General features: G+C 37.7%; 1 protein-coding gene across 1 annotated transcript in view; it reads left to right on the top strand.

Annotated features, from left to right (window-relative positions):
- The window catches only part of LOC150106510 (pleckstrin homology domain-containing family G member 7-like), a 280,061-nt gene that overhangs the window by 48,677 nt on the left and 204,833 nt on the right, over positions 1 to 26,551 (top strand). Inside the window, exons 3-4 of the mRNA XM_090393016.1 lie at positions 5,432 to 5,505; positions 16,828 to 16,955. Coding sequence (XP_090249142.1) covers positions 5,432 to 5,505; positions 16,828 to 16,955 — 202 coding nt within the window. The remainder of the gene's footprint in view (positions 1 to 5,431; positions 5,506 to 16,827; positions 16,956 to 26,551) is intronic.

The raw sequence follows: 26,551 nt of genomic DNA, 5'->3' as shown, positions 1-26,551 counted from the left end.
TCTCCCCTTCAAATTCTCATGCCATAGCACTGCTGAAAGCTGACTTCTCAGCTTGTCATAATCACCAGCCTTGTAATTCCACATATATCCCTTCTTAATAAAATATTCAGCACAGCTTACAATCTCCCAGGTCAAGACCACATGATCACTTTCCCCAAGTGGAGACAGTGTAACTAAATTACTTATTGATATGTTCTCCGATGTTATGACCGGATCTAACACTCTAGAATCTCTTGTTTCTTCCATTACATGCTGTCTCAAGTAGTTATCTCTTAACAACTGTATAAACTCCATTTCCTTTGTTCCTTCTCCCAATCTATGTCCCCAAAGTTAAAATCCCCCATAATAATTACTTGACCTTCACTCATCGTGCTAATTTGCATTGCACTATCTACATTCTCCCTTATACCCCTTGGACAACCGATTACATATTTCGCCTTGTTGATCTCTATCTCACACTAAACAGCCTCGAATGAACTGCCCTCTACACACCTGTCACCTTGAGGCACTTCTACCTTTTTTGCCATTAACGCTTCGTCTATCATTAGTAAAACCCCTCCCCCATTCTGTCCTGCCTGAATATACTACCCCTTACATTCAATCACTATAACTATATCATTCTTAGTTAACCAAGTCTCACTAATTCCTATAATTTTTGGCCAAGTTGTACTAAGTAATGACAAAAATTCTTTGCACTTATTCCGAATACTTCGAGCATTAGTATACATAAACTGCAATACTCCCTTCCTCCCATAATCTTCCTGTGTGTGAATTAGTCCACTCTGTATACTGTTAATTTTCTGTGTACAATTAATCCCAAATTCACAGCGATTAATGACCTTAGTGCTATTTACAGCTGACTCTATCACCTGCCTCCCTAGCAAATTCCATTTCCCTATTTTTGACCATATATTCTATCCTTTATCAATAAATGTTCTAAATGCCAAGCGCCCAATCCATTTAAGTACAAACCATCTCTTAAAATACTCCTTCCCTTTATCAAACTCATCCCAGACATTTATAAAATGAATATTCAGTTTCATTTCTCTGCAAAAGCTTTTACACAATCTTGACATCATTCCATTTACTATAATTGCTCTTCTGTTTAATTCATCACTATCAAATCTTGGTAACACACTCATGATCTTTCCACTCTCGCTCTTTGCATTCATTGCTATCATTAAATCCTTCAAATCCTGTCTCACAGAAAATCATTCGCTACCTAGATCATTCATCCCTATAACTGCAATAATCTCACTTGCTCTATCTTTCTGTAATTTCACAGCCTCAGTTATACCCTTAATCTTTGACCCTGGATAACACTCTTTAATTATTCTACCATCCTTCACACCCTTAATTATAGAATCCACATACAGCACAATATCTTTTTTTGTTTAACTTGACATCCTTTACCCCCACGGATACTTGTTTTTGTCCCTGATCTTCTCTCACATTCATTTGTATATCGCTCAGCAATCTCTGTGTAGGTATTTCTGCACTATTTATTCCATGCACACACTCACTTAATCCGTTACTAAATAATCTGTCATTCTCATTTTGGAAGTTTATTTTCCACTTGGTTAGACTATAATAAATTTAGTTTAATCCTTTACCCAAGTGTAGTTCACCTTAAGTAGTTCAGGACTGAGGCAACTTGTAGCAAAGGTGGACCAAGCTCTCATCACTCCTTGTCTCAGTATCTCCCATAATGCAAAGCACATCTCCTTGCAGACATGTATAGTACTATGCATTAAGGGAAGGGCCACTACCCAGATCGGTTTCGACCTTTATTGAGGTCTCATCAGTCAGAGGCAGACACAGTAGTGATGATACTAAGGCAGAAGCAATGGAGAGGTCATATTTACTTATACGAGTTGCCAAAAGGTGCACCACCTTATTATTAATTTACTCTGGATTTAGAGAAAGATGTTGGAAGTTTATTTTCCACTTGGTTAGACTATTATAAATTTAGTTTAATTCTTTACCCAAGTGTAGGCAAACAAAGTTTGCACCAGAAGTAGTTCAGGACTGAGGCAATTCGTAGCAAAGGTGGACCAAGATCTCATCACTCCTTGTCTCAGTATCTCCCATAATGCAAAGCACATCTCCTTGCAGACACGTATAATGCTATGCATTAGGGAAGGGCCACTACCCAGACCGGTTTCGACCTTTATTGCGGTCTCGTCAGTGGGAGACAGACCCAGAAGTGGTGATACTAAGGCAGAAGCAATGGAGAGGTCATATTTACTTATACGAGTTGCCAAAAGGTGTGTTTGCCTACACTTTGGTAAAGGATTAAACTAAATTTATTATAGTCTAACCAAGTGGAAAATAAACTTCCAACATCTTTCTCTAAATCAAGAGTAAATTAATAATAAGGTGGTACACCTTTTGGCAACTCGTATTAGTAAATATGACCTTTCCATTGCTTCTGCCTTAGTATCACCACTTCTGGGTCTGCCTCCCACTGATGAGACCTCAATAAAGGTCGAAACCAGTCTGGGTAGTGGCTACTCAGACTGGCTTCCCTTAATGCATAGCATTATACATGTCTGCAAGAAGATGTGCTTTGCATTATAGGAGGTACTGAGACAAGGAGTGATGAGAGCTTGGTCCACCTTTGCTACGAGTTGCCTCAGTCCTGAACTACTTCAGGTGCAAACTTTGTTTACCTACACTTGAGTAAAGGATTAAACTAAATTTATTATGTGTTATTCTTAATCCCCCCATACTTTCTGTTCCATAAAAAAACATTATGCACAGATGGTCACCTGATTTTTGAAAGAATGAAGTGTAGGGATTCAGAGACAAGTGAATTAGGTGATTTCTGGTTTCTGGCATGCAATGAATGATTGAAGACATGAATTAATGAATGAGCATGAAGACAGATTAAGGGAATGAAATTTATAGAGTGTGGTAGATAGGAAAAGGGACACATAATTGAGACACAAGTTGATAAGGAGTTATTACCAAATTAATATGGATGAAATTCTTCATAAAATGGATGGAGATGGGGGGGGGGAAACCCATATTCCATTCCTAGAAGCTGTATAAGAAGCAATGGGATGAGGAGTAGGTTTTTTGCATGGAAAGTGTGGGTGAATGCATTGCCTGAATATGTAGTGGATGCAGAGACAGTGAGAACGTTTAAGTCACAGTATGGTGAGCTGCACATGGGTTTCAGACTAAGGCTTCGAATTATAGGCTAATCTATGTCTGCAGTTGTGGTTTAAAAGTCATTGGTGATGTTTCCAAGGGTGATTTGTCATGTTTAATTTGTATATAAATGATATTGGTAAAGGCTTAAATGGTGATATGCAGTTCAAGTAGTGCAAGGATATTATGAAGAGGAGCCATGGAGGAAGAACTATGACGAGGAGAGCAGATGTAACCTTGCAAGATGACTTGAACAGACTGAGTGAATGAGAAAATGAGTGAGATAGGCCCTTCAGTGCTGCAAAGTGTAAGATTTTAAAATTTTGGGAAACAAAAATGGAATGCAGAGTATAAGGTTGGTGAAGATATCTTAATAGGAGGTGGAGGAAATGGTGGATATTGACCTAAAATTTAGGGGATACATTGCTGAAATTGTGAGGACAGCACCATGGATTAACAATGATGTTAATCCATGGTGCTGTTTACTTACTTCTACACTGTTATATAGAAATAGATTATGATTCCACTGTTTAAGGCCTTGATCATGCTGCATATGGATTACTATATATACACAGATTTTGTTTCTTGGTGTTCAAGAATGTCTCAAAAGATATTGGAAAGGATTCAGAGAAAATTTACTAAGGTGGCTTCTGGTCTCTGGAATGTTAGATATGAAGAAAGATTGAGGAAATGCAGTTTACAGAATTTAGTAGAAGGAAGAGAAGAAGGGAATCATTGAGACATACAAGTTGATAAGAGGTTGTACAAAACAATGTGGATGATGTAATAGGTGGGGACAGGGATGAACAGGAGTGTGAGTGGAAGAATGGTAAGTTTTTGCATGGTGTATTACCAGAATACATTACCTGAGAATGTAGTGAATGCAGAGATGGTGAATTTAAGATACAGTAAGATGAGCTATGTGCATGACAATAGGACTTCTCACACAAGTCTTTTGATTCAGTGGAGTGTAATAATGAATAGTAATATTATTCATTAATTCCTTTATCTGCATTCATTAAAGTTATCCTTACATGCTCATTCTTTTACTGGTGGCATAGCAGAAGAACTCTGAGATTTTGTTTTGTTTGACCAGTTTCTCTTATAATCTGATTTTTCTCTTCTTACCATGCCTTTTTTGTTAGCCAGCGTGTCATATATTTCTTTATATTTACTCCACTTTTTTCCCTCCAGTTCCTACTTAATGAGGGTTCTCATCTGTTTAACATTCACCTGATGTGTCTTCCAGACTTGTTCAATAGTCTGATACTGCTTCCATCAAACACAACACTCATGGTTCATTTCCTCATGCATTGCTAATGTCCTTCTGTTGCAGTTTCTAATGCCACAGTACTATTCAAAGGAAAAGCTCTGCATGTTTTTATTCTGGCATGTTTCTTATCTCATTAGAGATATAATCAACCCAGCTTGTTAGATTCTAATCCTCTCCGAGGAGTATTAGGACGTAATATATATAGGATATATTCACCATAAATATATAATACTGGTTTGCCTAATTTTTCCACAGATCATATTCTAAACTGAAACTAAAATTGAGATAAATAGAGAAATTTAGTAACAGTTCCTAATACCAAGTTTTATTAAATTCCATCCAGCCAGCCAGTGAAAAATCATGATAATTTCAAATTGTTTTGCCAATATCTGATTAAAACCAAAATTTAGTTCACCAGACAAATTTTAGTGGCCCTCCTAAATATTGAATTTCAATAAATTTCAAGATGAGCAGTTTTGTCATAGCAAAATATTTTACCCTTGCAAATTGTCTGATTGAAAAACTAAGACTTGAATGACTTGACATATTTTCATCAAGATCCAAAATACTGAATTTCTAAATTTCATCAAGCTAAAGCTGAAGAATAACATGCATGTAGAAAGACAGAAAAAAATAACTTGAACTGATGCTATACATTTTGTGAAACACCGATTTACTAAAATTTAATTTAAAAACGTCAAACTATTATTTTGGCTCCAGGTACTTACCAGAAAGCTTTGCCTATCATTGGTGACAGATGAATTTTGCAACACCTTGGAGGTCCAATTAGAGTATGATACTTTAAGAATACTTTTTCTATAAAGCGATACTTTTGTATCCTCTCAACTTTCTCTGTATATGATCTCATTGGAATGTGAAATTAACTTGAAACATTAATAAAAATTATACAGCGGCAGTCAGAGCTCATTGTATAACAGCTTGTCTCATGTTATTGGCTTTCATTCTACTACTTGTGTGTCTTATGTGATTTATTTTTTTTAGATGATGACAGATGGCTATGAGAGTTCTACTGAGGAAACAGAACATTCCCCTTCTAATCAAGATCAAAACAATTCGTAAGTAAACTTTAAAAATTAACTGTGTGTGTATTTATTTTTGTCTGGATTTCTTTTATGTATGATAAAGTAGCAGTTCGCAGTTTAGGGATTTAGTGCTTATAACAGGGATTATAATCCTCCCTTCTTAAGAACTTAGATAACCAAATCTGAGTACACAGTAGTTCAGATGTGAACAAAGTACAGGTAACCCTCATATAACGCAGTACTTATACAATGCGGTTTCAACATAACGCGGTCTACAAACTGTAGTGACCCTCCTTCAACATGTTACTTATACAACGCGGTTTCGATAAAAATACGTCTACACATTGTAATAACCCTTTATCTTTTTATATATTTTTCACCGTGCGACTTAAAAATCAAATTTTATCTTCTTTAAATTTGTGTCTGCCTGTATTGCGCATGTAATTATAAGTAGTGAATTTATATTAGCATGCATGCTGAAGGGAAATACCCTTCAGCATGCATGTACATCAATTGTTAACCGTATAAAGTGCTTATTGTTGAAAATTGTCTTCGTTTTCTGTCAGGAAAGCGCATTAAAAATCATAAGTGTGTTAATCTCAAGCTGAGCACTTTATTTTCTGGTGGGTTACATACATAATTAATATGTAATGCTTTTTTTTTTTTTTTATGTAAAAAATATTTTTATAGTAATTGCCACAAACTGCAACAAAAGGAAAAACCAACATTGAAAAGAAAATTTATTTCTCTCAAAGAAAAAATGAAAATCTTGGATTGGTTGAAAAATGGAGAAAAACCAGGAGCTGTTGCAAGGACTTTGAATTTAAACAAATCAACAATTCGAACAAACAAAATGAACATAAAATCCAAGAAAGTGTTTATTGCTGGGTCAATGGTAAGTGCAAAGCACGTTGCTTGTGTACTCAATATTCTAATGGGAAAAATAGAGAAATCTATAATGATTTGGATAGAAGATTGCACTCGAAAGAAAATTCCTTTGGATGAAAATCTTATTAACACGTTCGCTGCCAACTACGAGTATACTCGTAGTGGGTAAACCTGCTTCACAAGCCAGCTACGAGTATACTCGTAGGACGCTTACCGCCGGGAACGAGATTATTGTAGTGACCTTGAAGAAGTGAAAATGCTTGGCTTGTGGGGCTAGCTTCAAAACTGTGTATTCTCATAGACCGTATATGCTCTGTACAAGCCAACTACGAGTATACTCGTAGGTCGTTTACCTCCGGTAACGAGATTATCGTACTGACCTTGAAGAAGTAAAACTGCTCGGCGTAGGGGAACAGACCATGCCAAAGTAGCGTGGCAGCGAACGTGTTAAACAAAAAGATCTCACAGTTTATAAACATTTATGATGCAGACCAAGTGTTCAATGTGGATGAATCCGGGTTATATTGGGAGGAAAAAAATTCAAAAACGCACCTCTATTTTGAAAAATGGAAAATCAGCTCCTGGATTCAAAGTTTCCAAAGATAGAATTACTCTGCTGTTTTGTACTCATGCATCAGGTGATTACATGACAAAACCAATGTTTATTAACTGATCCTCAAATCCTTGTGCTATGAAAGATTAAAATATGCACTTTATTTTATTTTGCCTAAAACATTTATGCATTATGTGCAATGAAGTTTATGTACAATTTGTAAATTTATAATTTTATACTATGTATTTGTTTCATAATTTATATATTTTCATAACGTAGCATGAATTACTTGAATTAAATAAAAATATTTTTTTGTTAGATATGTCATTATTGTTTATATAATTTTTAAAAAAAAAATGATTTCGGAACATAACCCTACTTTTTCTATGTGATCTGAGTCTCGCATAACGCAATTTATATAACGTGCCATTTCTATGGAACCTAACATCCGCGTTATATGAGGGTTACCTGTAGGTTCATATCTGAACTATTCCTCTTGCTTAGAGGAATATCTTTGTCATCTTCATCAATTTCCTGATATATACCACAAGTGGGTTCAGTGGAATATTTTTGTTTCCTTTACTATTATTGTCTATCCATCATACTACTTTTTAAAGTCATTTAGTGTTGAGCAGTCTATCATATATTTTTCTAATTATCAAACTTTGTAGTTAAAATTCTGTAATCTGTTCTCAAAGTTAGTCCCAATTATTTTGATTATCCATCTCTTAACATTTTTGACTGTCATATAAGATCCCTCAAAGAATCTAGGCAACCAAATTTGAGTATACAGTAGTTCAGATGTGAACACAGTTGTTACCAAATAATAACATCTTATTCCTTCAAGTTATTCTCCCTTAATAGCATAGTAATCTTGCATCATCTATATAACTTTATATTAACTCTCTCTCTCTCTCTCTCCGTTATTACTTTTAGATCCTGGCCTCATCATTTTTTGTTATAAAGTCCTGTCCACTATCTCTCATCACACTCTAAATCACTACCATCTCCACTTTATCCATTGCATTTAGTAATACTGACCTCAATCATTTACTCATTGCTAATTTGAAAAGTAAGCAATGATCAGTAAACAGCTAGAATATGCTGTCTGCAATCTCATCACTTCCACCATCCTTTATCCATTTTATTTGGTAACACTGATCCCGTATCCATTATCAAGACAGCCACCAGGTGGTGAGTGTATGACAACAGTAGCTGTATGAACTGCAGCAAGGTAAGTTAATTTTATAATTATTATAAAACAATATTGTACAATTTTTCAATTAAGTGTTCATCATCATCATTGTCCATAGCTCCAATGCCTGCTGGTGTCTGATGCTTGTTTCACCATTCTTTTGCCATTTTTTTCTGTCCATTGCCCATTGACTCAAATGCTGCAAACTCTTTTCATTCCACTCTTTCAGATTGTCTATCTACTCTCACCTTGACTGTCCTCTTCTTTTATTCCATCCATTGTATCAAGCATCAAGGTTTGATCTTTCTACTGTTATCGATTCTGCAGATATGTCCAAAAAACTTGAGTTTCCTTTGAATTATTTTCTGCATTAGATTTTCATTGCAGTTTATTTTGTGATATAGTTTTTTCATTTGTTACTTTTTTGCACCCATCCAACTTGTAGAATCTTTCTGTAACATGTTTTAAATTAAGTGTTGGTGTGTGATATTCGTGATTGTAATTCAGTGTTTGGTTAAATTTTTAGACAGTATTATTTTAAATTTTAAATTTCTTGATTGGTGCTCTGGAACAAATCGCCAGTGAGAGAGAGATCATTGCATAGGTTTATGTGAAAGACAAAATGAATGGTGTGAATTTTTCTAGAATTGTACAGTGCCATGAGTATAGTATGTATGCATGGAGAGATGTTGCAGATGTTTATGTGGAGAGGTTGAATAAGAGAGAGGAGTGAGTGTGGGTATGCAAGAAGAGTAATGTGTCGATACCACTAGACTTGTTTGAATCAGAGTAGAGAACATGGCATTATAAGTGAAACATGTTGAGGAAGATTGTCTGAGTGTAAAGAAAGTGTGAAACTGATGGCAAAAATAGTGCAACTAACAGCAAAAAAAAGCATATGAGAATGACAGTGAAAAAATGGAGTGCAATTAAGATGGTGAGCAGGGATGATGGCAGAAAAGCATATGCAACTGATGGTAAGGTAGCTAGAGTGAATGAAAGGAAAAAAATTATGCAAGTTTTGAAAGCCAAGTTGGTGAAGATGATGCAAGTGATAAAGCAGATGCAGAGTGAAATAAAGAGAATTGTAAATGTGTATGGAAGAGTGAGAAAGACTGAAATGAATGATGGCTGTATGGAAGAGATAACAAAAAACTTGCAAGCAGCATTGTATAAGGATGTGATTATAAAAGTGTGGTGAATGAGAAGATGCACAAAGTTTGTTTTCAGGGGTAGAATGAGTAGAGTAATTGAGCCATTGGATATAAGGAGTAAGCAAGCAAAAGAGTTGGTAGTAGTGGCAGTAGGAACAAATTTGTTGTTTTAAGGATATTTGTGACAAAAGACTGAATGATATATGCACGTAAACACAAGAGAGATATTTAATTAACCAAATATTTTGGTCTGGAAATAGCAGACCATCCTCAGTAGTATTACAGAACAGTTTTAAAAACTAATACAAGGCTAGAATACTAACAATAGAAGAAAAAACATAAAAGAATTCTAGCTTGTATTATTTTTTAAAACTGTTCTTGTAATGCCACTGAGGATGGTCTGCTATTTCCAGACCAAAATATTTGGTTAATTAAATATCTTTCTTGTGTTTACGTGCATATATCATTCAGTAGGAACAAATGATTTGAACAAATGCAAGGGAAAATGTAAGACTGGATATCAGGAGGGTGTAAAGAAAAATAAAAAATAATAGCACGAGGAAAGGTAGTCAGTGTGTTTATTATCAGGTATGCTAACGATGAATTCAGGATGAGAACAAAGATTATGAATGGTATGTTAGCAGAACTGTGTGTGAAGAAAAAGATGTGCAGTTTGTGAATGTGTCTGATGGAACTGCGTAAGAGTAATGGGTTGCATTTGAATGGTTTTGGTATTGTGAGTCATCCAAAGAGGCTGCTGGAAGGGAGAGAGTATTGAGTGCAGAGAATGGATCTGAGAAAATAATAGCAATGTGGAAGTGCAGAAGAGTAAGAAAGGAGGAATTGAAGTAGTGCTTATGGATGGGGAAATGCATATCATAATGCATAATGAGAGAATAAGTGTGCAAGAAAGACAGGAAAATGGAAGAAGTTAGGGTGGACAGAAGGACACAGCATGAGAAAGGTTGATGCTCAAAGAGGAAGTAAGTGTGTGAATAGACAAGAAAAGATTGGGATGGCCTGGGATGTGTGGAGAGTAGTTGGATTTGGTGAAGGGTCTGGGATGGGTAATGAGCTTTTCATCCACTTGGTCAAACAGCTGGCCTGGTTGACCAAGTAGTAAGCATATCCACTCTCCAACTAACAGGTCACAGGTTCAAATCCTGCTGTGGGCATGAATGTTTGCGTTTATCTTTAGGTGGAGATGAATTTCATTACCCAGTGTGAGACCACCACTTATTGGAGGTATGAAGTGGCTTGAAAAAGTTCCATGTTTGGTCTCTAGAGTAGGGTTTCTAGATTGTGTAAAAATAAAACTTATAAAAGAATATTTTAAAAAATGGATTAAAATGAAAAAAAAAAAAATCCTTAGCCTACCTATGGTACAAATGTACTATAGGTTTCACTGATATTCACTGATAAGCTTTCATGGGTGTGAACAACATTAAAAAAAAAAAAAAGAGAGAGAGAGAGGAATGGCTTAGGGGAAAGGCATGGAGAAGTCACATCTAATTAGCAGCATCAGTGAAACTTGTTATAGATCCAGAAATCAACTGTAATGTTCATATACAAATGCTAGAAGTATCAGAAACAAGAGGAACAAAATTGTTGCATGATTGAGCTCATTTGTCCAAAAATTGTTGGAATAAGTGAAATGTGGTTAGATGGTTCCTTTTTTTTAGGTTAGATGACATTCTGACAGGAATAGAGATGGAGGGGCATGCTTTTTGTGAAGATAGTAAAGGTATAAAGGGAGGTGGAGTACTTATTTATTTATTCGTATAGGGTTCCCCCCTTTCTCCCCCATCCCTTTAGGGGGAGGGCTGGTGTTTAGCCCTTCTAATGAGAGATTAGATATATGTATTTTATGACTGTAGATCAGTGTGTGTTTACAAGGCCAGTTTTTCCTGTTCTGAGGGACGAAAAAACCAGAATTTCTGGGTGAAAAAAACCGTCTACCTCCATATGAGACTGGCTAAACTCACCTTTAATTGAAAAAGACCAGATAAAAGGTTCCTCACATCATGAATGGGAATCGAACCTGGGTCTTTCCAACCAAAGAGCTTAGTCTATACTGAATGAGCTGCAGAAGCTCTGGTGGAGTACTATTGATGATAGAAAAGAAGTTCTGCCCATGCAAAGTAGAGATGCAAGTGGAAAATAGTGTCAATGATTAAAAAAATAAATTTCTCAAGTTTTTGAAGGACAACTACCTCAGGCAGTATGTAATAGAGGACATGCGAGGATTGAGGGCCTTAAATTTCATCATCTCATCAGAGGATGTCATTATAAATGAGGTGTCAAATCTCCCTCCAGTTGATGAAAGTGACCATGAACTGATTACCTGGATGGTTGTCTGCCATATGAGGACTTCTGTAAGGAAAGGATATATATATATATATATATATATATGGAACAACAAGGCATGATTATGAAAAGCTCAGGAAATAGCACAGAATGAGGAGTTAGAGCAAACGAGATCAATGCTGCTGCTTGGGTGCTATTCAAGAACTATCTAACCGAAGCAATATCTGAATGCATTACAAGTATCAGATTGTTATAGAAGGTAGGCATGAAATGGATAAATGAAGAGATTAAGTACAATACAGAAAGAAGTCATTATGGAGTCAGCATAAGATGAGCAGTAATAATCAATTCCATGAATACAAGGAGCAGGCAAGGAGAGTGAGTTGATTGGTAAGGGTAGCAAAAGTGGAGTATGAGCAGCAGTTAGCTAATAAAGTTTAAAAAAAAAAAAAACTAGGCAGTTCTTTTGATATGTAGTCAGCAGAAGAAAGAATGATAATGGAAGGATGACAGTGATTTGATAAAATGATGAAAAGATAACTGCTGTGGAGGATATACTAGAGTTATTAAATGTGCAGTTCATAAAGGTATTTCATTGTTGTCAGTGTGACATCATGCATGGTTTAAGAGCAATGGAAAGGGAGTAGGACTGTGAGTGAACAAGATATATGAGGTATTAAGTAAACGTTTTTGTTAATCATGCTGTAGAACTGGATGATTTTTTTTTTTTAATTTAAACAACAAATATTTTTTAAAGAACAATTTGACTAGTGATACAGAACAATTCAGATTCTACCCAAGAATCTAAGAATAGTCTGTCAGGTAGCGTCGGAAAATATGGACTGTTTCAAGTAATGCTGTTTTTTGTAGGTCATTTGGGGTCACTTCGTTTATGTTTAATTGCTGTAAATAGTTGGATAGCGTCTTTGAAATTGGGCCAAGTGCACAGATAACTATTGGGATAACTTTAGTGTGTTTAAGCCACAGCCTGCCAACTTCAATTGCCAGATCTCGATATTTAGTAATTTTTTCCAGTACATTGTTGTTAATGTTGTTATCACTGGGTGTTGTGATATTGATAAACCAATATCGATAAAGATATCGATAATCTTTGTTTCCCAAATTTTAAAACCTTACATTTTCCAACATTGAACTTGCATTCCCATTTCCATGCCCATTCACTCAATTTATTCAAGTCTTCTTGTAAGCCACAACATCTTCTCTACTCTTCATAATTCATCCCAACTTTACATCATCTGCAAACAACTGAATATCCCCATCCAAATCTTCACCAATATCATTAATATACAAGTTAAACAGTAATGGTCCTAAAACAGACCCCCGAGGCACACCACTAGTGACTTTCCTTTTTCTGGATATCACTCCCCCATACACAACTTGTTGATGCCTATCAGATAGCTAGTCTCCAATCCAATGCACTAATCTAATATCCAACCCCATCCACTCTAATTTGACTATCACCTTATGTGGTAATCTATCAAAAGCTTTTGCAAAATCTAAGTATACTACTGTGTATCCCTCTCCTCTGTCCAAGAAGCCATTACCTGATTGTAATAAGTAAATAGATTACTAAAACATGACCTCCCTGTAGCAAATCCATGCTGTCCATCAACGATAAATAATTCCATTGTTGTAATCCACTTCTGGATCCTAGTTCTCACCAGCTTCTCCAACAACTTAACCACTACACATGACACACAGATTAGCCTATAATTTAATGCTTGACTTCTGTCACCTCCTTTTATGAAATAGTACAATCTTGCCTTCCATCCACTCCTTTGGAACTTGACCCAGTGCAATACTCATATTAAAAAAATATGTCAAGGCAGATGTCAACTCCCTGGCACATTCCTTCAGAATATGTGGTGATATATTATGAAGTTCCACAGCCTTATTAACATCAAGTTCGCTCAATTCCCCATACACCTCTTGCTCACCTACAGTCAGTCTCTCTAAAGTAGAGAGTACATATTAAGCATACATACATACATCTTCAAGGTCCACCTTTCCTAATTGGGTTGTGGGGACAACAGCTGCAAGAGGAACTTCCAATGGTCACGATCCTCTGCCACCAAGCTCAGGTGTTCTGCTGGGATTCCCAAACATGTCCACCCAAGGTTTTGGATATAATCTATCCAGCGAGTCCTTGGCCTTCCACGTGGCCTCCCACCCTCTGGCTTGGCAAAGAGGGCCTGCTGAGGGAGCCTCTCTTGTGGCATTCTGACTAGGTGCCCGTACCAACGTAACTGTGATCTCTCAACACGGAGAAGCAGTGGTTGAGTATTGAGGATTTCCCAAATTGCAGAGCTTCTGACTCTGTCGAGTCTTGTCAGCCCCACAACCCCTCGAAGGAACCTCATTTCAGCCACTTGGATTCATGTCCGCATTCTTTCGATCATTACGTAACTCTCATGACCATAGGTGAAGATGGGGACATAGACTGTATTGAAGACAGCTAGCTTTGCCTTCTGGCTTAACTCCCGCTTCAATACTACCGAACGGCCAAGCTCCCACACTTGCTAAGCCAATTCAAGTATCTAGCTCTACATCCCATTTTCCATCATTCGTGAATATGGACCCAAGGCATTTAAACTTCTCCACCTGCCTCATTGGGACTCCACTTACATTTAGAGTGCACTGGGATGGTTATCTTGAGACCACAAATGTTTCAGTTTTGGCCACACTGATCTTCATTCCGGCGTCTGCACAAACAGCTACAAACCTATCCAGGGTCCACTGGAGGTCATCTGTGGAAGAGCTAAGCAGAACTAGGTCATCTGCAAAAAGCAGATGTCCAATGCTACATCTTCCAATTCTGACACATTCACTGCCTCAGCTGTGCCTATCAATCCAGTCCATAAATATTATGAAAAGGAGGGGTGACAGAACACACCCTTGGCGGAGGCCAGTGGAGACTGTGAAAGGTTCAGACTTTGTGCTGTTTACCCTGACACAAAACTCTTGGCATTCATACAGGGACTTGATGGCAGCTAATAGTTGGCCATCCACTCCATACTCCTGTACTATTTGCCAAAGCTTATCCCGAGGAACCCGGTCATATGCCTTCTCCAAGTCCACAAAACATGTGTAGACATTCTTGGCATATTCCCAAGATTTCTCAAAGACTTGCCTTAAAGTGAAGATTTGGTCAGTTGTGCTTCTACCAGGACGAAAGCCACATTGTACTTCCTGGAACTTTGACTGAACTATGCTCCTGCACCGTCTTTCCAAGCACTTAGCATTCACTTTCCCAGGCAGGCTGAGCAGACAGATGCCACGATAGTTACTGCAATCCTTCTGGTCTCCCTTCTTAAAGACTGGTATTATTATGCCTGTCTGCCATTGCTTTGGTGCTTGCCCAGATATCCAAGCAGCCTGACACACTCGAGTCAGCCAGAGAACACCGTCTCAATTTAAGGCTTTTAGCATTTCGGGCCTAATTTCATCATCGCCAGCAGTCTTGCCCGATTTTAGCGATTTTATTGCTAAATGGACCTCTTCTGCTGTGAGACTAGTCATTGCCCCAATCTGCACCTCTTGGATGTCCACAACTGCTGGGCCACCCAGGTTAAGAAGGCTCTCAAAGTATTCCCTCCATCTGTGGAGGATATCCTTCTTGGTTGTTAAAAGTGCACCATCAGAGGCCTTAATTGCCTTTGCTGTGCACGATTTCCTCCCTCAAAGGCAGCGGATGGTCTGCCAGAATACTTTGTTTGCATTTGCATAGGATGAGTCTAATCTTTCTCCAAGGGATTCCCAAGCCTTCTGCTTTGCTGTCTTTACTGCCTCAGCAGCAGCTTTTCGTACCTCAGCATACCGTAAATGCATCTCAGGTGACCTGACTCTAAGCCATGTTAGGTAGGACTCCTTTTTTGCCCGGACAGTTTTTTGGACTTCTTGGTTCCACCAAGGTGTCCTTTTCTCACTGCCGTTGCCACGCCGAGCCACTTTCTGCCACACCATGAGAGTGCAGAGGCAGTGACAGCTGTTCTGAACAGCTTCCACTCCTCCTCAACATCTGCAGTATGCTTGGGAATCTCTTTGAACCTGGAGGAAATGTCATCTGCAAAATTCTTCCTCACAGCCTCATTTTCCAATGTCTCCCATTTCACGCAGTATAGCTGCTTAGGCCTACCAGCATTGATGGTAGCATCTGGTTTCTGAAGCTGTAGAGTGCACACAACAAGGTGGTGGTCAGTTGACAGTTCTGCCCCTCTTCTCACACGAACATCCAACACTGAGGAAAATAGGTCTACTGAGACTATAAAGAAGTCAATCAGAGACTTTTGTTCTAGTGTATCCCTGTACCAGGTATACTTATGGACTTCTCGGTGCTGGAAGAAGGTATTCATTATGGACAAGCTGTTAGTACAGCAGAAGTCCAATAATTTCAGCCTATTCGCATTAAGGTCAGGGGCACCATTCCTCCCAACCACACTCCTCCATGTCTGGTCATCTGTTCCAACATGTGCATCAAAGTCACCCATTAGCAGGACTGATTCCATGTCTACCACCCTGTCAAAAGCAGCATCCACTTCCTCTAGGAAGGCAGAGTATTCTGACTCCAGATTAGGTGCATAGGCTTGCACCACAGCTAAATCATGGTTTTTCATCTGAAGCCTTAACACACATACCCGTCCCCCCCCAATGGGATCCACTCAGCAACACAGTCTGACAGCTGGGGGCTTGTGAGTACCCCACACCTGCCTGAGCAGACATTGTCGGGCTCACACCAGAGTAGTAGAGCTTCACCCCTTATCCTGGTTGACAGTTTCAGAGCCTCTCCTCTTGGTTGAAGAAAGCCCGACTAAGTCTAGCCGGTAGCGTTTGGCTTCCTCGACCAGTTCCAACTCCTTCCCTGTCAGAGAGAAGATGTTCCAGTTGCCTAACACCATAGTCTGGTGCTGTTGTCGTTGCCATTTCCATCCTTTTGCAGAACCATTTCTTTGCGCTGCCCAGCGGGCCCATTGATGGAGTTTCCTCTAGCAGAGTGCTGAGGAGTGGTGTCTAAGGGAGACTGTAACATATATTAAGTATATTTATAAAAAAAAAATAGACATATTAAAAGCTATCCTGAGTCATTCATATCCACACACACAGAATTTATTTCATTGAAGTCAGGTATTAATAGTCATAATAATTAGCTAAATGGAAAATGTTGATAATGTAAAATTTTCAACAATAAACAGCAAATAGCACAACCTATGTATTTTATATGTATTATAATCTTTTCACAGACCAGAAGATAATGTGTGCAACAGGAATCGAAGACGAAGTTCCATTGTTGTTATCCCTCCAATGCAAATATGTCCTGGTGATCTTCTTGTTTATAGCAAGGTTCTCACTCAAAGGAATGCACTTTTAGGTGAGCAAGAACATTCTTTGGTTAAGTAATATATAGTAACATACAGTATCTAATTGCATGTCAAGGAGTTAAGATTGTCATCATGCAGATTGGCCTGTATGCTATAAATGCTTCATTGACATAGAAGCAGGACCATTGTAACCCACTAAGTAACTAAGTCAATGCTTAGGAGCAGCCAGCAAAAATTGTATCTCAACCATAAAATACTTTTTTTTTTTAATTTTATTTATTTTCTTGAATTCAGAGGCAGCGAAATAATGCTGCCGCTGAATTCAAATCTGTGCACAGTAGTCCATATGTGGCCTGATCAAAGCCTTATACATGTGAACTATAGCCTCTTTGCTTCTGCATATCAAGATCCTCCTCCTCATCATTGCCATAATCCATTGTGATGTTCTCACAATTTAAGCAGTGCAATCCCTAAACCTCAAGTCTCTGTCCACCATCACTCCCAATCTATTATCTCTTCCACCTCATTCAAAATTTCTCCATTAATTTTACACTCTGTATTCTAACCTTGCTTATCAAATTTCAATAACTTATGCTTTGCATCATTACACTGATAGATCCACTCACATAGTATATTGAGATCCTCTACAAGGTCACATCTTCTCTGCTCCTCATAGTTCTTTCTAACTTTGCATCATCTAAAAACAGCTGCATATCTTTAGTTAAGCCAGTCTCAATATCATTATTCTATAAGTTAAACATAATGGCTCCAAAACAGACTCTGGCAGGACTGCTGGTGACCTTCCTCTTCTAGGATACCCCCCCCCCATACACAATCTACTGATACCTGATGACAGCCAATCACCTGTCCAACTCACTAGTCTTTTATCCAGTCCCATCCATTTCAATTTAGTTAACAGCTTGTCATGTGGCAGTATATGACCTTTAAAAGATCCAATTCTACTATTGTATATGCATCTCCCTTATCCAGTGAATTTGTTACCTTGTTGTAGAAGATTGCTAAAACATGACTGCTCCCTTAACAATCATAGCAAATACTGCTGTTATCAATCCATTTACATAAATTGACCTTTAATTTGTATCTTCATTCTTATCCTCCCCCCCTTTATGAAGTGGAACAAGTTTTCCTACTTTCCACTCCTTCGGGACAGGTGTGTGCCAAGAGTGCCATGGAACGTTCCTTCAAGTGTGATGATGTATTTAACAGTCCTCCTGCAAGTTTAATGCCTTAATAACATCAAGTTTACTTAATTCCTCATATACCTCCAGCTGACTCGCCATCAGTCCCTCCTCCACTATACCTTCTATCCTTCAGCTTCTTATCATTTTGCCTTCATGAGAATGAAATACCCTGATAAATTATCATTGAATACTTCAACTATATCCTTTACATGAGTTGACAATCTACCCCTGTCATCAACTAACAGTATCCACCCCCCCCATAGTCATTATTTCTTCTATTTCTCTGCATTGAATGAACTTGCTAAGATTTTTCTTAGCTTCGTGATAACTAATATTTAAGGAATTGACAGCGTATACTAGAAATATAAATTAAATAAACTTTAATATATACTTTCCGATATTTCGGCAAACGTCACGTTGCCATCTTCTTGGGAACTTAATACAAAGACACGTGCACACAAGTATTACATAACAGCAAATGAGACTGAAGCTAGGAAGCTAACGTTTTCCTAAAGTCCTGATGGTGCCCCCTGGTGGGCTATATTGGTAGTTCTTGGCCTTTGGGCTGAAGTTCTTCTGATAAAAGTTTCCCAAATTTGGGGCAGTCTCATGCATCCAAATTTGTTGAGGTTTGGCATGTTCCTAAGGGCCAAGGCTGATTCCATGAATAGTCTTTCATACTTGAACTTGCTGCGGTGTATTACTGTGGCTTTCTTCCATCTTATTCTGTGGCGAGTATCCAGAGCCTGATCTGCAAGCCCAGAGTGGCTGTACTGGTGAAATTGGATGTAATCCTTGTGTTCTGAGATTCTGATATTTGCTGTCCTGCCTATTTGGCCAAAGTAGGACAATTTACAGCAGCAAGGGACCTGGTATACACCAGGTAGGTCTCGGGGAAGTGGTTGGTCTTTAGTGGAGTGGATAAGGGATGCCAGTTTTCTATGTGGTCTGTAACAAGTGGTGAGGTCATGTTTTTTTAAGATTTTATTGATTTTTTCCAAGGTGCCTCGGATGTAGGGAATGGTGATGGATTTAGAGTAATCTTTTTTGTGAAGGGGAGGGGGTGGTCGGTTGTGGATAACTGGGTTAAGTATTTTTTGGATTCTTTTGGGGGGGAGGGTAGCCATTGGCTGAGAAAGTGTCACGGATGTGATTTAGTTCAGTGGTTAGGGCTTGATCATTTGAACTATATTGGTAGTTCTTGGCCTTTGGGCTGAAGTTCTTCTGATAAAAGTGTGACGTTTGCCGAAATATCGGAAAGTATATATTAAAGTTTATTTAATTTATATTTCTAGTATACGCTGTCAATTCCTTAAATATTAGTTATCATGTTTAACCAGCGTATAAGCCTCTCAACAAGAATAATTTTCTTAGCTTCATTGACTAATTTCGTCTCATACTGCATTTTGCTGTCATTACCAACCAAGTTGTTTTCCTGGCTGTTTTTTGTACTCTTCATGCAACTGATTATCACCAACATTTATCTTTTGTTGCCTCCATAGTGCCTTCTTCCAGATTTCATGCTTAATCTCTTCATCATCAATTTTACTTTTACCTTATTTAGCCTTTTCACTTTTGGAATACACTAAGACATTGCTGCCATTAAATAGCTCTTGATCATGCCCAAAGCAGCATTTGTCTCCTTTCCACTCAACTCCTCTTTCCATGCTAAGTTGTCTCCTAAGCTTTTCATAATCATCAGCCTTGTAGTTCCATATATATATATATATATATATATATATATATATATATATATATATATATATATATATATATATATATATATATATATATATATACCTTCTTCACAGAAGTTCTCATATGATTGGCTACATCCCAGGTGATCATTTCATGGTTACCCTCACTAACTGGAGAAAGATTAGACACACTATTTACAGTCACATTCTCTGATGATATCACCAGATCAGAGACTCTTAACTTATGTACCTTCCATTACATAATGCTTAAGATTGTTGTCCCTTAAGAACTCAAGAAATTCATTCTCTCTGAATTCTATCTGAATTATAATTGAAATCACCCATAACGATCACCCTTTGCTTGCTCACTAAGCCAAGTTACCTATAAATTCCTTTGTCTCCACCCTCCACATTTCTTGGACTATAGCAACACCAAACTAAATATCTCATCCTGTCAACCTTCACCTCTTACTTACTGCTTCAAAAACCATTGCCACCATTCCCCCCCCCCCACCTCATATCTTAAGCTTGTGTCGACATAATTCCTCTACTATCATCAGCATCCCTCTCCCTTCTTGCCCTTCTTATACTCACAAAAACATATCATATCCTTCTGTTTCTGTACCCATCAGCATATCATTCTCATCCAACCATAATTCACTTATTCCAATTATTTTGGGCCACCTATCTTGGCAATATCATCAAAAACAAGGTGTTCCCCACAGCTCTTCTTAAGTGTGACACTTTTTGCTATCAAAGTTAACTAAATCACCAAACATCTTCCTCCCACTGTAGACAATGCTCTATATATTGATGACTTTACAATTTACTGTCACTGTTGTAACATGAGGATAATTGGAAGACAACTTCAGCATGCAGTTGATTGTGTTTCACCATGGACTCTTAGTAATGGGTTCAGGTTTTCAACAGAAAAAACATGTCTGTGCAAACATTTGTTGAAAATGCATTCTTCACTCAGATCCTGAATTAAGAATGAGACGAACTGTTATTCCAGTAGCAACCTTGGGACTCATTTTTGACAGAAAACTTATGAGTACATTCCTTGCACACATTCATCAACTTAGAGAAAAGTGCAAGAGAGCATTGAATTTCCTTTCCTCTAATGAATAGGGTGCAGATTGATTGATCTTCATTGCTTCGTCTTTATTGTGCACGTATATGTTCAGAGCTGGATTATGGGTTTCAAGTCTGTGATTCTGCAAGGCAGAATAACCCAAGGTGGTTGGATCCCATCCTGCATCAGGACATATGGATTGTTACTGGTGCCTTTTACACATTGCCGACTCAGTTGAAGCAAATGAACTGGCTCTATCATTGTCTCTTAATTACGCCCTAAAGATCGTAATTAAGAGACCAGATCATCCTATGTCTCTTTTTTGTAGCATTGGGATTAGTCTCTTTTTTTTCAGCATTGGGAATCTCAATATCTCACACACACACACAAAAGACTGCCATACATCCTTTTAGTATGCGAGTTAAAGAGACTATGCAAGTTGTTGTTATGTATGTTGACTACATTGCCTGCCCCGGACAACACCATCCCTCCATGGTAGGCTTACTCGCCATCCTGCAACCTCTCACTTTGTCAACTATAGAAGTGTTATACTCCATCTGTCCACCTGCAATTGTTTATGCACACAGAGTAGCCCACATTTATTTCTTGCCCATCTATACTGATGATTCAAGAACTGACACTTGTGTTTACTATGCTTCTGTTTTACTCTTGACCTGAGTGCAATAATTATACAGCAGAGTTACATGCCATTCAGCTCACATGATTTATTATTTGTAAAAAATGTATTTCTTTTTACTAAAATAAAGAGCCAAAAGGCTTCACTTTGGCGATGCAAAATTTATAAAAATTAAGTGGATATTAAATCCATCATTATCTCAAAGCTGAATACAGAAACTATAAATTTCAAATTTCATACGAAACTTTTATTGTTTCTTGAGACAGAGAGTTGTAGAGAAGGTGTCCTCCCTCGATGAGTCTTTGGACTCCCTGGAGGTGTCATGTCATAATAATAATATGAATGAAAACCATAGTCAGGAGCAGGAAAACAGGGATGGTCAGAATGAAGACAGAAGTGCACTGTAGCAGAGAGAGATAGTAAAAGTGATTGTGTTGATGGATGGCCTCAAAGAGTGGTGAATTGTTATGCTTGTATACTAATGTATGGAGTATCAGAAATAAAGGGGCTGAGTTTGTAGCATTGATTGAATCAGTATGCCCAAAGATAATTGCATAAGTGAAACTTGGTTGACTGAGGATGATATACTGTCACGACTCTTGAAATGGTAGGATATAAAATTTTCTGAAAGGATAGGAAGAGAGAAGGGGGAGTATTGTTAATGGTAGCAGAGAAATGATATCCTTCAAGAGTGGAAGTGAGAAATAGTAGTATGTGTGAAGATTTTGAAGCTGTTTGGTGTAAAGTTGAGATCAGTAGAGCAGTATCTCTAATAGGATGCTGCTATAGGCCAGGGAATGTGTAGAGTACTGATTGTGAAATGTTAAGACAAATTAGTTGGGCAAGTAAAAGGAAGATGATCCTAATGGGGGATTTTAATTATAAGAATGTGGATTGGAAAGAAGCGATAGCACATAATAACAAGGAGAGTGAATTTGTTGAGTTTTTGCAGGATAACTATCTAAAGCATCATGTGATGGAAGCAACACAAGGTTTATCAGTGTTAGATTTGGTGATATCCTCACAGGATGTGATTGTGAAAATGATCATGAGATATTGGTTTGGAAGAGTCAAACAGGAAAAATTTGTTATGAAGGAGGTCTGTATGTGCAACTATATGGTGAGTGATTATGAAAAGCTCCATAGTCAACTAGCATTGGGTTGTTGAATTGTGCAGAAACGATATTGAGAGAGTGCATTGGAAATGATAAGGCAGTTTCTAACATTTTTAATTCTTTACTCTTGATAAGCATAACTGCATATCAAAAGTTAAATGAAGTAAGAATGAGAGGAATGAACAGTGAAATCAAATCTTACAAAAGAAGTTATGAAGGAGGTAAAAGACAATTTGTAGTGAACAGATGCATGAAGAATATAAACTGCAGGTGCCAATTGTGACAAGTATGGTTAAACAAGAAAAAAGAAAGTAGAATATGAGAGGAGACTGGCCATTCAGATCAAAGCTAATTCAAGGGAATTTTTCTGCTATGTGGCAAGCAAGAGAAAACATAATTATGGCAGGTTGACACTGGTGAATAGTTATGGTAACAGAGCATCCATAGCAAATGATATAGTGGAATTATTTATTGAACACTTCATCAATGTATATCATAGTGGTGTGATGATATTGTACAACATGTAGAAGGGAGGCAAGGATTAAGAGCATTAAAGGTGAAAGAATCAGATGTATCAAGTGCTGCTTAGGTTAAATGGTAATAAGGCTGTGAGAATGGATGGCATATCATCACATAATTTTAAAAAATGTGCAAAACAGTTAGCCATGCTTTTGACCTGGTTATTTAATGAAAGTCTTATAGTGGGGAAGGTTCCTAAGGAACGGAAAGAAGGCAAAATAATCTCTCTCTCTCTTGCCACAAGACTGGTTTGAGAATAGAAGTTTCCAATTATAGACTCGTCTTGTATATATGCAGTTGTGATCAAAGTGTTGTAAAAATTGGTTAGAAATAGAATACAGGATTGGATTGATGGGCATGAGATTCTCTTATGGTCAGCATGGGTTTGTGAAGGGCAGGTCTTGTTTTAACGATCTGCTTATGTTGTTAAGGTGATGAATATGTTGGATAAGAGAGAATCATATACAGTGATATTCTTGCACTTTGCAAAAGTGTTTGATAGATTAACATGTTACACCTATTGTACAAAGGGAAGACCCTTAATTTTGATGTTCAGTTGTGCTGGAGCCATGTTGGAATTAAGAGAAATGAGACTTCAGCTGCTAAATCAGCTCATACTTTGTCCACATGCTGTTTGACAGTACCATATACAGACTGCAGACAGTTTATAAGATCAAAGCTAATTGCTCAGTGGCAGTCATCATGGCAGGAAGCACTGACAAACAAATTACATAATATTAAGTCTGAAATTAAGCATTGGCAGTATAGTTAAGATAGAAAAAGAGAGGAAGTTGTTCTTGCTAGGCTCTACATAGGTCACAGTCATCTTGCACATTCTTATTTACTGAGGGCTGATAACCCACCTATGTGTGAAGAATGCAACACGTCTTACCATTTGTCATATTCTGGTGTAGTACCAGTATTTCACACAAGAGAGGAATGAAATTTTTACCTGTCTAGCCAAGCCATGTACACTCAGGAAGATGTTATCAGACTTGGAAAAATATCATGACATTTTTAAACAACAAATTACACAACAACCTCCATAATTAACTTTAATGAAAGTTTGGATATTTTGTACTAAAAACAATAGTACATCATCAGTGTGTAGAAACAAGCAAATCAAAGAACAGGAATACAAGGTACATACAACAATTGGTTAAATGAGAATCTCCAAAACTTTTGTGTGAGAGACAAAGGGAGACATTGGCCTAACCTGAATCGGAACGATTGTCTCTCTCTCTCTCTCACAAAAGTTTGGGAGATTCTCATTTTATAAATAAATAAAATAAATTAGGTAATGCCTTTTATTCCCTTATAGGAAGGCAAGGCCTTTTTAACCCTATCTTTTGGAGACTGAGTGGGCAGTTCAATCTTCACAGGTAGCCAATCAGAGACAGCTGGCCCATGATTATCACTCATTAAAAGCTGCCACCAATGAAGAGATGGGCAAACAAGTGCTGCCATCCCTTGGTACCTAACCCTAACAGGACATGCTACTGTCTGAAAATAGTGTGGGTTTTACGGCAGATTTTCTTGAGTTTACGAGATGAAAAAACCTGAGTTTCCGAGAGAAAAACCCCACTTACTCATACCAGAGATCGACTAACTTGAGAACCAGTCCAAGATAGGCTTAGAAAAAGTTCCTCCAGTCGATGACTAGTCATGAACTTAAGTCTACCTTCAGGTGGCCTACTGCAGAGGATGCAAGCGCCATTTCCACTAAGCTACACAGGCTCCTGATTCTCATTTTATGTAAACATCAAAAATAGTTTTAACATTATTTATTAATATATTAATTTCTAGCTCACAGCAACTGTTTTTAATTGGTAAACCGATATTGTATATACCTTGTATTCCTGTTCTTTGATTTGCTTGTGTATACACATTGATGTACTGTTATTTTCAGTATGAAATATCTGAACTTTCATTAAAGTTAATTACTGTGGTTATTGCATAATTTGTTGTTTATAGTTATGCTACAGGTACCTTTCAAAGATTGATGTTTTTAATATCTTACAATGAATTAATTTATACAAACACACCTGATTATAAATTTTATTTATATGTAAATACTGCATTACTAAACTTAACTTGATTTTTGACTGTTTATTAATATATTGTGTACTGCTGTAACCTTCGCTATGCCACAGTTTCACCTTTGCTGTCCTTCCATTAAACGAACCAACCAACCATACATGTCAGTCAAAAAAGGGTGCACACACCTTGTAACTGCACACACAAAATTTTTGCTTTTAGAATTTTTAATTTACCTCTGGGTACATCACTGATTTTAGCTCCCCTTTTGCAGGTCTGATCATAACATTATTCTTATTTTCCTTTCTATAGACTGTCCTTCTCTGTCAGTCAGTCTCAGCCTCTTATCCTGTGATGCTATAATGATGCCAATTGAGATGGCTTTCAGATTCTGTGCCTCATTTCTATGATCTGATTATTACTTCTGCTCTTCTGATCCTAGCTGATTTAATACCAAAATTATTCTTGCAAGGTTGAGTACTTTTATTCCCCACCCCACTTAAAAACCTTTTATCCTTATCTAAGCCCCAATTCTCCAACAATTATGCTAAAGCAGTTTAAACAAAAAGTTAAGCATATATGCATTGGCCCATGGAAAAAACTCCAGCCTCTCACTCATCTTATGCTAGTCCATAACAATTGTAAAAAAAAATCAACAAATCCAGACAAACTGCAGACTTTGTAAGTATCAAATACACTAAGCTTACCTGTTCAAATGATAGTTGAACCTTCTGGTCCCTCATGAAGGCTGTGGGACACAACTTCTGCTCTTTTAAATTAGCACCTCTCTCACACGCAATGGTAACATCTAAAAAATAAAAGCATAATCTCCAACAGTTGTTTCAGTGGTCAAGGCATATCTCTTCCCGCTGTTCCATGAGCTACCTACAGTATGCCCATCTGATCTTTTGTCAGAAAGATATCAGAAAAAACTCAGTAGCCTTGAAACTAAGTCTCCTGGTCCTGATAGTATTCCTCAAGCTGTACTAGTTGCTGGTGCTCCAGAACTAATGCTCAATTTGCATCATCTCTGCATGCTGTCATGCTCATCTGGTTGTCCAGTGAGTTGGGGGGGGGGTAGACAAAGGTCAGCCATCTGATTGTCTCCCTGTTACTCTGGCTTCATTACCTTTGGAAATAAAATGGAAATGGTCACCAACAGCAAAGTTCTTCTTTACTTGGAGACTCACCAGTTTACAGAGTATTTGGTTGAGTCTGGCTTCACTACCTCCCTGCCAGGCTGCCATCTTATGGGTGGATCACTAGCTTCCTCTCCAGTTGTTCATTGTGGGGTATGGTGGATAGTTTTCATTCATCAGAATCTTCGATCAGTGCTGATGCTGTAGTATCCCAGAGCTCTGAGC

Source organism: Typopeltis vanoorti, chromosome 5 (assembly GCF_054136105.1).
Source record: "Typopeltis vanoorti isolate ZY-2024b chromosome 5, IOZ_Tvanoo_1.0, whole genome shotgun sequence".
Lineage (NCBI taxonomy): Eukaryota > Metazoa > Arthropoda > Arachnida > Uropygi > Thelyphonidae > Typopeltis > Typopeltis vanoorti.
This window is presented reverse-complemented; position numbering and strand designations above follow the sequence as displayed.